This window comes from Callorhinchus milii, unplaced genomic scaffold (assembly GCF_018977255.1).
Source record: "Callorhinchus milii isolate IMCB2004 unplaced genomic scaffold, IMCB_Cmil_1.0 Scaffold3, whole genome shotgun sequence".
In the NCBI taxonomy this organism is placed as follows: Eukaryota; Metazoa; Chordata; class Chondrichthyes; order Chimaeriformes; family Callorhinchidae; genus Callorhinchus; species Callorhinchus milii.
The window spans coordinates 72,361,705-72,374,090 of NW_024704744.1; the positions used below are offsets into that span (position 1 = coordinate 72,361,705).

The 12,386-nt window shown below is 46.4% G+C and overlaps 1 protein-coding gene across 2 annotated transcripts in view; it reads left to right on the forward strand.

Annotated features, from left to right (window-relative positions):
- Nucleotides 1–12,386, forward strand: part of LOC103179195 (CSC1-like protein 2) — an 84,911-nt gene that overhangs the window by 57,214 nt on the left and 15,311 nt on the right. For both annotated transcript variants that reach the window (XM_042332977.1, XM_042332978.1), the window contains exons 14-19: nucleotides 2,221–2,358; nucleotides 3,569–3,722; nucleotides 5,154–5,260; nucleotides 7,818–7,904; nucleotides 8,711–8,776; nucleotides 9,798–9,960. In XM_042332977.1, the coding sequence (XP_042188911.1) occupies nucleotides 2,221–2,358; nucleotides 3,569–3,722; nucleotides 5,154–5,260; nucleotides 7,818–7,904; nucleotides 8,711–8,776; nucleotides 9,798–9,960 (715 nt within the window). The remainder of the gene's footprint in view (nucleotides 1–2,220; nucleotides 2,359–3,568; nucleotides 3,723–5,153; nucleotides 5,261–7,817; nucleotides 7,905–8,710; nucleotides 8,777–9,797; nucleotides 9,961–12,386) is intronic.

Sequence of the window (12,386 nt, forward strand, 5' to 3'; positions counted from 1 at the left end):
CCCATGGCACTATTTATGAAATGAAGGGAGTTTCTCTCTCCGGGTGTCCTAGCCAACAATTCCCCAGATAATATTGGTCACTCACTTCATGGCTGTTCGTGGTTTGTTGCTGTGTACAAATTGGCTGCCATGTTCACCTACAAAATACAATGTCCACCTACAAAGTACACAGTTCACCTTCAAAATTTACAGCAAATCTTGTGAAGTGGTTTCAAACAACCTCCTCAAATACGCTGTATCAAATTCAAGGATTGATTTATTTTGAGACAATTCAACCATGTGACAAAGTATATTATAGGATTGTCAAAACGCTAAACTGTACCAGCACAGCCTGAATCTGAGCACTAATGGAGTTAATGTTGTACATGCGCAGCAAGTCAGTTAGCATATTAGGACCCTTGAATTCCATACTCCACAAGAGCTCTCTTCATCTCAAGTTATGAAGAGGCTTCAGAAGTTGAGGCTTTTTGCATTAGAACTGAGGGTGAGCTCAGGGTAGTCCTCGGGATTCTGATGGATAGTGACAAGCTTTTAAGAGTTCAATCGATTATTTCTGCTGATCAATGGATCAGTGCTGGAAGTCTCCCGTTTAAGATCATTAGAAAAATGTAGGCGAGATTGTGTCTGTAGATTCTGGTTTCAAAATGTTTTTTTGGTCAGAGGCTGGGTGTCTGACACATGTAGAGAAACCCATCCCCATGCTTAAGAGTATCCAAACCAAACTAAGAATTCCATGCATCCCACCTCCACATGGAATTTCCAGAGATAGATTGTTGGAATGGAATCCGCACTCTCTCCCTGGAGGGACACATCTGCTTACCTAACTCCGAAAATGTAGGCGCACTTGGGGACACCAGAGTGTGTTTTTGGATAACTGCTGGAGTCTAACCAGCTAAACCACATATTTTGCTATTGATATTGCTGTCTGTCAAGCTTTCCCACTGCTTGTCCCGCTAGGACTACCCTACCTGTTAGGACTTTGGCTTGCAGGGTTAAACAGGAGCTGACTGGGAGGATTCCCTGCCCAATGACTGATCTACCCTTCCAAGTTCTGCTGATGAGCCAGGCTGGCAGTACCCTGGAGTACTGTGAACCTGCCTGGCTCAGGAACCGGACTAGAGACCACCACAGAGAGCTGGCTCGATTCTGACATATCACCTTGGGGAAAGGTTCAACTCCAAGGAGACCCTGGTTATTCTCTTCCCCACCCCCCCCCCCCCCCCCCCCCCGAAGGATAGCTTTCATAGGGAATTAGGTACGTGCTTGATGAGGAATATCATAGGTTGTGGACAGCTCAAAGCACTCCCTGGGATTTGCTGTAAATTGTAGAGACTATGTTTTGTAGGTGAACATTTTGCAAAGATTTACAAAGAACATACAGCATGGAAACAAACCATTCAGCCTAATATGTCTGTGCCGGTGTTTATATTCCACAAGAGTCTTCACCCACTCCTCATCCTTCTCACATCTTTCTGTTCTCCTTCATATGAAGGTCTAGCTTCCTCTTGAATGTATCTGCACCGTCTGATTCAATCAGCGCTTCAGGCAGCGAGTTCCACAATCTCACTACCCTCTGCGTGAAGTAGTTCCTGCTAAATTCTGTTTTAGATTCCCAAGTCGCTATCTTATGCAGCCAATTTACATTAACCTTATTGAAACCTTTTATAATTTTAAACATTTATTAGGTTCCCTCTTAAACAGCTAATGAAAAAAAGCCTAACCTGACCAGTCTATCCCGATAGCAGTAACCTGCCAGCCTGGGTATCATCCTAGTAGTCCTGTACTTGTGGAGTCCCGTAGCTCAGTGGTTAGAGCACTCGCCTTGCAAGCGAGACACCTGGGTTCAATTCCAGGCACAGGGCGAAACCTTGGACGAGTTTCCTTACTCCACACGCCTAATAATAATCCCTCCAAAACAATAATAAATTGGTCAGTATATTCTGTGAAGCGCTTTGAGACGTCTAGAAGATGTGAAAAAGCGCTATATCAAATGCAAGGATTATTATTATTAGTAGTAAACCCACGCTATACTCTTTTCATTGCTACAATATCCTTGTACGGTGGTGACCAGAACTGGACACAATACTTTCACGTGTGGTCTAACCAAGGTTTTGTAGAAATGGACCACAGTAAAAAGCTGTTAGTGTTGTTTGGGTGTTAGCTTTAATGCTGCAGGTTTGTGAAATACAAATAGAAATGGTTGCCCTTTGCTCCCTGCAGAATTCTGAAAGACTTCAACGCCTGCAAATGTCAGGGATGTGTGTTCAGGGGAGAGCCGCAGCCGTCGTCCTACAGTGAATTCCTCCATGCTTCCCGCTGGACTGTGACCTACGCCCCTGATCCCCATAACATCTATTGGTAATTACCTGTTTTTTGCTGCTCTTGAGAATCTAGAGCTCTGTGACACCACCCTGCTTGAAGGGCGCTATATACATGCAACTTTTGTTGCAATAATAGTTTCATAGCCCTAACGGTCCTGAGGTATAAATGGCACCACCCACTATGTCGGTCCCATCTATTACATTTCTAAAGTGCCTTTCACATCGGGAAGACGTCACAAGGTGCTAGACAGTGAAGGATTTGCACCCGAGCTGAGGGTTGGAGTCATGAGAGGTGAAGGGCGAAGAGAGTGAGGGCCAGGTCGAAGAAGAAGCTTTTGAAAACCATCCCAGCTCAAGGTTACAAATGGAAATTGTGCCTCGTAGTGGTGAAAAGGTGGCCCCATCCAGCCCAGAGCTGATCTGGAACTTGATCCAGCCAATCCATGCCCTTGTCCTCACTTTACCACAGCTAAAATTAAATGATTGTGTTACAGCTGCCCCCATTATATGTCTCTTTAGCAATGTTAACTTGTTTCTGAGAAACTCTTCGAGTGTTTTTTGGTCAGCCTGGTGTCTGGCACAGGTGGAAACCCAATTCTGGAAAGTAAAGGTTTGCAGCAGCCAGGCGTGGGGACCCCAGAGTGTTCTTGGGGTAACTGCTGGAGTCTAACTAGCTAAAACCGCATAGCTTGCCATTAATATCACTGTCTGGCAACCTTTCCCGATGCTTGTCCGGCTAGGATCACCCTACCAGTTAGGGCTTTGACTTACCTTTCTTTAGTGCGAACAGTGCTATGTAAACACAAGTTATTAAAGCTTTGTTCCCATCAATGAGTGTTTATCATAAAAGGTAACTGAGCTGAGAGTTTACCGCTGGTTGTGTAATGGCTCGCGTCACAAGCGAGAGGATCCAGGTCTGATTCCCAGTTGGGGCAACACCTTAGACAAGTTTCCTTACTCCACATGCCTCTGTTTACCTAGCAGTAAGTAGGAACCCGATTATTAGTCGATTGGCGGATCATTTTCTGGGGATAATAAACCTTTCATAGATCATAATACAGTGATAATAATTTGGTGACCAAATCCACGGCTGTTTGTGGATAAACGTTCGCAATTGGCTGCCGCGTTTTTCCCACAAAATGTACAGTCAATTCACTTTACTGTATATTCTGTGAAGCATTTTGAGACACGTGAACAACATAATAAAGAGCTACATAAAATGCAAGGATTATTATCTTTCTGCTCAGGGAGCACCTGTCGCTGAGGGGAGTGTCCTGGTGGCTCCGCTGCTTCATCATCAACTGTATCCTCTTCATCCTGCTCTTCTTCCTCACCACCCCTGCAATCATCATCAGCACAATGGACAAGTTCAACGTCACTAAGCCTGTGGAGTACCTGAATGTGAGTACCTCCCGTAGACACTTCGAAACCGTTTTTGAACTCCAGAATCATCCAGAAATCTGCAGCACGTATCCTCTCCCGCATCAGGCTCCGTGACCCTATCACCCCCATCCTCGCCTGGCTCCACTGGCTTCCCATCCACACAGGATACAGTTCAAGATCCTGGTCCTCACCTTCAAAGCCCTCCATGGCCTGCTCCCCCCTACCTCTGTGACCTGACCTCCTAAACCTTTACCAACATGCCCGCTCCCTCCGCTCAGCGAGCTCCAGCCTGCTTCACCTCCCCTGCGTTGCCCACCCCACAGTTGCCGGGTGGGCCTTCAGCCACTCTGCCCCCACCCTCTGGAACTCCATCCCGCAGTCCCTTCAGCTTCGCCCCATCCGTTGCCTCCTTCAAGACCTTCTTCTTTGACTGTGCTTTCGATCACCCTCCCAAATCCCCACCCTCAACTCGGGTCTGAAACATTGACTGTCCAGTGCCTTGGGACGTCCCCCTGACGTGAAAGGCTCTATACAAATGTAATTTTGTTGTCATTGTTCAAGCGTTTTAGAAACAAATCTCTCTGCCGATCAGAAAATGGAGGGAAAACTGCCCCCATCAAGTTGCCTCCCTTTTCCTCTCCCCCCACCCCCAATTTCCTGTTGCATGGAGTCCCGTAGGTAGTGGTTAGCTCGCTCACCTTGTAAGGGAGAGGACCTGGGTTTGTTTCCCGGGTGGGGTGAAATTTTAGACAAGTTTCTTTACTCCACATGTCTCTGTTTACCCAGCAGTAAATAGGAACCCAGTTGTTAGTTGATTGGCAGATTGCTTTCCAGGGGTAATAATCCCTCCCTCTCCCTCTCCCACCCCCCACATCCCCCCAAAAAAGTTTGTTCACTCAATCCACTACTGTTTCTGGGTCACTGGCTGCTGCGCTTCGCCCACAAAATACAATCCACGTTACAGTGTATCCTGTGAAGCGCTTTGAGACGTCTCAACATCATGATAAAGCATTATAATTCTTTCATTTTTTGGAGTCCATAATCTCCCAATGTCCCTGCTTCATGCACGAGCCTAGACAGCAGTTGTGAGCCTAATGAACTATCAGGAAGAGAATGGTGGAAGTGAGAGACAACATCAAGCTGGATCCTATCCGCTTTCTTGATCAGCAGGGATTCTGAATGTATCAGAGCCTTGATGTCCTGTTAGCAAATGGGCACCAAGGCTCCTTCCCCACCGGATGATAACAGTGAATTAAGCACAAACCAACAACACCAAATTATATTTATACAGCGCCTACTCAGGGAGTTAGGGATGGGCGATGGGCAGTGAAAAAAAGGTCAGCATCCCGAGAATTGAGTGGAAAAACAGGGTGGTGTAAGAAATAGTTGACTGTTTGGTCTCTTTGATGCCTTTATTTCAACACTATTTGATTCCTCTTGTCTCAACAGAATCCTATTATCACCCAATTCTTTCCAACCCTCCTGCTGTGGTGTTTCTCCGCACTTCTCCCAACCATCGTTTACTATTCGGGGTATTTTGAAGCACATTGGACAAGGTGAGGACACATGGCTGAGGACAGTGCAGATTTACCAGAATGATACCAGGACTTAAAGGGTTAAACTATGAGTCCCTTCACTTTAGAAGGCTGAAGGGTGATTAAAATGATAAAAGATATTAAATAAAGTAGCTACAGAGAAACTATTTCCTCTGGTGGGTGAATCCAGAACAAGGGGGCATCATCCTAAAATTAGAGCTAGGCCATTTCTTCAGGATCAGGAAGGGAATCAGGATGTAGCATTAGGGAGGACAAACAAGTCACATAAAGGGCTGGGAGAGGCGAATAGCAATGTAATAAGGGGTGATCCAGGAAGAGGAGGGATTAGACGGGAGAAATGCAGAGCAGACTAAGTTGGTCTTAGAGTGCAAATGCACGGAGTGTGACAAATAAGATGGGTGAGCTGCAGGCTCAAGTTGCCACATGGGGTTATGATGTAGTGGCAATAACGGAGACCTGGCTCAAACCAGGGCAGAAATGGGAGCTGAATATTCCTGGCTACAATGCATTCGGGGGGATAGGGAAGGGAAAAAAGGAGGGAGGTGGCAATATTGATTAAAGACACGGTTACGGCCCTGGGAAAGGGACGATGTGCTGGAGGGTCCAAAAACAAAATCTATTTGACTCGAGTTAAGGAGCAGAAAAGGAGCTGTTGCTCTGTTAGGTGTATACCATAGACTACTAAATAGTGGGAAGGAGATAGACAAGCAAATCTGGAAGCAGATTTCAGAAAAATGCAAAACCAATAAAGTAGTGATAACAGGGGACTTCAATTAACCTAACATAGACTGGCAAAATAGCAGTGTAAAGGGCAAGGAGGGGAAGGATTCCTGAAATGTGTGCAGGATAACTTTCTGGATCAGTATGTTTCTAGCCCAACAAGGAAGGAAGCAGTGCCGGATCTAGTTGTGGGGAATGAAGTGTGGGCAAGTGGAGCAGGTTTCAGTAGGAGAGCATCTGGACAACAGTGATCATTAGGTTTAGAGTACTAACATCTAACATCATTAGGTTTAGAGTACTTACAGAAAGGGACAAGGAGCAATCAAAGGTGAAAATACTCAACTAGAAAAGGGCTAATTTCAGTGAGTTAAAAGAGGTCCTAGCCAAAGTGCACTGGAAAGAAAGATTGGCAGGTAGAACAGCTAACAAGCAATGGGAAGCCTTCAAAGAGGAGATAGTTCGGGGACAGAACAAATACATTCCCCTTATAAGGAGGGAATTGGGATTCAAATAAAACAGAAAAAGGAGGCTTATGATAAATGTCAGGTCCAAAATACAGAAGATAATCAAATAAAATATAGAAAGTACTGAAAAAGGAAATAAGAAGGGCAAAGAGATTGTATGAGAAAAGATTAGCGGCTAACATAAAAGGGAACCCTAAGGTATTTTATAAACAAATAAAGAATAAAAGATTAATCAAAGGTAGGATGGGTCCAATTAGAATAAGAGATGAAACAATAAAAATTCTGGCCATAGACGTTCCTACCAGCAAAGCTAAACTGGCAATTAACAGTGGAAGGCAAGATAGGTCCCAAGATTCGGCAGGTTCAAAGGTTAGCTGGGGTGCTTTCAAGTTCAATTGCCCTGGAGATGGTTATAGTTAGGAGGTGCTAAACTGGGAAGTCCAATATTGGGTTTCTCTCAGACCCTATATAGCTTAGTCACCATTGATGCAGGCTTCACTCTGCCTCCTTGGCATAGTTGTCTGTAAGCCGAGCCGATCTCAGGCTTTGAGAGGCGGAAATGCAGGGGTTCACAATGTCCTGAAATGTCAACGCTTCTCCAACTGACTCACAATCCTGCCTTGGATAGCAAAATACTCAAAGCAAGGGATCAGCAAACAGCAGATAAAGAAACTTGAGGGTCTCTCTGTGCTGTAACCAACTACATTGTTTTTTCAAATGTTAAAGTCCAAACATCAGGAGCTTACAACAAGATGTAATTTCTAAAACAACAACAAATTACATTTGTATTGCGCTGTTCATGTCAGGAGGACCTCCCAAAGCGCTGGAGAGTCAAAGATTTGCATCTGAGCTTGGGGTTGGGATTAGGAGGGGTGGAGGGTAGGGGAGGAAGGTGACCCAAAGCATGGTCGAGGAAGAGGATCTTGAGTTGGGCCTTGATAGAGGCAAGGGAGGGGGCGAGGCAAGAAACTGGGATGGAATTCCAAAGGGTTGAGTTGGAAAGGCTGGAGGCCTGACTATGATAGCCAAACAGAGTGGGGGACTTGGAGCAGGCCAGAGCCCACTGAGCGGAGGGAGTGGACAGATCGATAAAACACATCGCGTTCATACACATAGCGTTCTGATTACAATATAGAACAGACCTAGAGAGTGATCATAGGCTGGAATTGGAATGTAAGCAGGAATTAGACAATTTATATACAGAATAATACAGAGATCTGCAACTTTAACTCTTGTGATATGTGCCACCCTCCTGATTGGGGTGGGAGGGGAGAGAAATAAGATGGGATTGAAACTCAAATAGTGGATTGTATGTTTTTCAGTAGTCATTTAATCACATGCAAATTTTGACTGATGTTATTTGTCTCTTACAGATCAGGGGAAAACAGAACCACGATGCACAAGTGCTACACATTCCTTATATTTATGGTTCTAATCCTGCCATCACTGGGACTCAGCAGGTGAATGGCTTAATGTTTAACATGAAAGGTGTAGTTTCATGAGGTTGAGGATCTGCTAAACCCTGAGAGGATGGAGGGATTGATTGTGCCCGTCTGAAGTCAGGCCAGTAACTTTGGGCAGAACAAGAAGTTTGTGGAGTCCTGTAGCGTAGTCCTGTAGCATCATCGTTTTGCAAGCGAGGGACCCTGGTTTGATTTCCGGGCGGGGTGAAACCTTGGCAAGTTTCCTTACACCACACCCCTCTGTTTACGTAGCAGTAACTCACTGGTGAGTCAATTGGCAAATCGCTTTTCAGGAGTAATAATTCCTTCCAAAAAAATGTATAATTTGATCACTCAATCTACGACTGTTTGTGGGACACTGCTGTGCGTAATTGGCTGCTGCGTTTCACCCACAAAATACAGTCAATTCCCTTTACAATATATCCTGTGAAATGCTCTGAGATGTCTCGATGACGAATAAAGAAATGCTTCCGTGTGTTTGTCCTGAAATTATTCTTTATAACCCCAAACCTATGTCTTCTTGTCCTGCTGCCTTAGAAACATTGTTCTACATATTACCACCTATTTCTCTCTCTAAGGTGCCCTCTGAGACGTCTCTCTTCAAGGCTTTGTTCCTAAAGGCGCAGGCCTCTTAACACAGGGAATAATCCTCATTGATCCCTTCTGCAGTGCTTCGAGGCCTGGGGCAGCCACCTTATACAGTGACCAACTCTTCGCTATGTATGCCCTGGGTGTGATCTGACCAGAACCGTACACTGTTCATGTCTGACAAGGGTGTAAAACTCTGCTTGTTTCTGTTCTAGTCTCGACCTCTTCTTTCGTTGGTTGTTTGACAAGAAGTTTCTGGAGGAAGGCGCTGTACGCTTTGAGTGAGTATTGGGCCTACTTACAGCACTTGAGCAGCTTTTCCCCTACGCCCTGCACTGCCCCCCACGGACGGGGAGGCTGGAGGTACCTGTATGTAAGCATTTGGTGATGAGAGGATAGGTCCCTACTGGTACCCAAACATTAGTGATGATCTTCACGGCAGTTTACTGTATTGCCTTGTGTGCCCTCTGGTGACCACACAGCTGTAGGCATCCGAATGATTGCAAGGTTGAAAATGTGGCCTTTGTGGCCCGCTTAAATTTGAGGATGGCTGTGTTTAACACCAGGCCCTGTCTGTGACATGCAAGCCTGCTGAAAGTTAACAAGCGAGTTTGTTTTGGCTTTCTCCTTGTAAAATGTGTTGGGGGGTGGGGGGAGAAGAGAAAGTGAACTTGCCCCTCACCATCAAACTGCAAGCATAAGATTTTGCTTTAGTCCTCGATGCCGCGGGCGGGGAAGAGGACCTGCCCATGTGAGGGCTTGGCTTCTGTACCACTGCTTCCGTACTGACTGCTTGTGACCACTTGCTGTATGGTGTCCTGCACCAGGCTCCGTGATCCTATCGGCCCCACCCTCGCCCGGCTCCACCAATTCCCCATCCCCCAAGTGATTGTGTTCAAAATCCTGGTCCTTGGTTTCAAAGTCCATTTTTGTTCCTATTTCTCTCTCTGACCTACTTACTCCGTATCGACTTCCACTCAACAGATTCCAGCCTGCTCCATGTCCCCATCCCTGGCCGCCCCTCCATCCGCGGTTGGACCTTCAGCCTCTCTGTCCCCACCTTTGGAACTCCATCCTACAGTCCCTCCATCTTGCCCCCTCCCTTACCTCCTTCAGTGTCTGTCTCGAGACCCGCCTCTGACTGCACCTTTGGTCACCCCCTTACCCCTAACCCCTCTGCCCTCCACCACTCCTGAAACCAACCCCCAGCTCAGGTACAAAGTCTTGACTGTCCAGAGCTTTGGGACATCTTCCCGATGTGAAAACTCCTGTATAAATGTATTATGTTGTTGTTGTGTCTAGGTGCGTTTTTCTCCCCGACAACGGGGCTTTCTTTGTGAACTACGTGATCGCCTCCGCCTTCATTGGAAATGCGATGGATCTGCTCCGCATCCCAGGTCTGCTCATGTACATGATCCGCCTGTCCTTGGCCAGATCAGCAGCCGAACGCAAGAACGTCAAACGTGTACGTCTCGTTCTTTCCTCTCTTGTCGCTCGGAAGTGGAATTCTGTGTGTGTGGGGCAGGGAATGGGGGGTGGGGCGAGGGGGGGGGGGTGGGGGCAGGGCTTTTTCCTTCCCTGATTCCTCCCCTATCCTCATGACATCTGAATTCTTCCCTTACAATGGGGTACACTTCCACAGGTGATCTCTCACGTGTTATGGAGCCTCGACAGTATGTGCCAGCCTGGCACAGTGGTAGCACTCTCGCCTCTGAATTAGAAGCTTGTGGGTTCAGGCCCCAGTCGGGACTTCAAATCATTTAGTCTGAGCTGACACTCCAAACTGGGGATGTGGGAGGAGGGTGTTATTGCATTGTTGGAGGTGCTGTCCTTCGGATGTCATGTTAAACCAAGATCACGTCTGCCTGTTCAGATGAATTTTAAAGATCCTATGGTACTTTTCAACAAGAAAAGAGAGCTTCTCTCTTCCGGTGTACTAGCCAACAGTCCCCCCCCCAATAAAATTGGTCACTCACTCCATGGCTGTTTGTGGGCATATTGCTGTGCATAAACTGGAGGCTGCGTTTTGCCACAAACTACACAGTTACTACACTTTACAGTGTATCCTGTGAAGCGCCACGAGACATCTCAACAGCATGATAACGCAATATATCAAATGCAAGGATTATTATTGGATCACGATAAGCGTCCCAGCCAATTGCTCCTTACACCCTGTCTTCACCACAGGGATCACTGCAGCTGTGAGCCTGGGGAGGGGGAAAGAGGCCACTTTGTTTCTCAGGATGCCAGGCAATCTCCCTCGCTGGAGGTTACAATGGTAGTTGAGTGTTGTAGGTGCTGTACGGATTATAGGAGTATTACAATGCCTTGTGTATGTTGTTTCTGATGCCAGGTCCTCAGTCCTGTGTGTGAGGCCCACATTCCCTCTCTTCAGCAACCTTTGAGCCACCGCGTCTCATGCTGTTTATCACTTATAATTCTTTAGGAAGAAAGAGAGGCCAGAAAGAAAGTGCAACAGATTGCGATAGAGAGACAGAGAGAGACAGATGAGAGTAAATGAAGGAAAAGATAAGACAGCCAATGAGGTGAGCCTAAATAGATGCTTGGGAGTCGAGCAGCTGACAGAGAAGGAAAAGCTGGAGAAACAGGTAACTGCGGTAACACAATTTCAGCAGGGAGCTCTGACCACCTAATGACTGGCCGCTGAGATGACAGGATTAACTTCAAGATTTGGATCTGCCAGATGGTGGAGTCCTGTAGCTCAGTGGTTAGAGCACTCGCTTTGCAAGTGAGAGACCTGAGTTCAATTCCAGGCAGGGCGAAACCTTGGGCAAGTTTCCTTAATCCACACGCCTAATAATAATCCCTCCAAAAAACCAAAAACAATAATTAAATTGGTCATTTTCAATCTACGACTGTTTGTGGGACATTGCTGTGCGCAATTGGCTGCCACGTTCGCCCACAAATATACAGTCAATTCACTTTACAGTGTGTTCTGTGAAGCGCTTTGGGACGTCCTCCTGACGTGAAAAGCGCTATATCAAATGCAAGGATTATTATTATTATTATTATGGTGTGTTACAACTGAAGCAACTTAACATGTTCAAGGTGTCTGCAGAATGGCACTTAGCCTGACCTGGACTATTAGTTTGGCTTCTTAATTTTTGTAAGTTTCTCTCTTCCCTTCCCCCCACTATTCCCTGCCAACTATCCAGCCCACAAGATCTCATGTTGATAAACAGGTAGAAGGCAAGGCAGCAGAAGAGAAAGATGGTGAGAGAGTGTGAGAAAGGAAAGCCGCTTTGGAGTCTATAGACTTGCACAGTTCTTCCTACCTCTGTGACCTAGTAACTCCATACCGAACCTTTCCACTCTCTCTACTCAGTGGGCTTCCAATTGCTCCATGTCCCCTGTCCGTCCCACCAACAGCAGTCGGGTCTTCAGCGTTTCTGCCTCCACCCTTTGCAACTCCATCCCCTGGTCCCTTCCTCTCACCCCCTTGCTTGTCTCCTTTAAGGCCCGACTCAAGACCCTACTCTTCAACTGTGTCTTCGGTCACCCTCTTATCCCTATCCCCTGCGCACTCCACCCTTCCTGATCCCACCCCCTAGCTCGGGTCCAATTCCTTGACTGTGCAGCACCTTCCCAGAACATCCTCCTGACGTGAAAAGTGCTGTGTATAATTTTGTAATGTAAATGTAATATTTGTTCTCCTTCGGGTATCAATATGATCCAAAAATCCTTTTTTTTTTAAAAAAAGAAAACGTATGCAAAGAATTGTTAGACATTCCGTGTGAAACCTGTAGCACATTGGTCAGAGCACTCTCCTCGCAAGTGAGAGGACTGGGTTTGATTCCCAGGCAGAGCGAAGCGTTAGCTACGTTTCCTTATTCCACATGTCTCTGTTTACCTGGCAGCAAGTAGGAATCC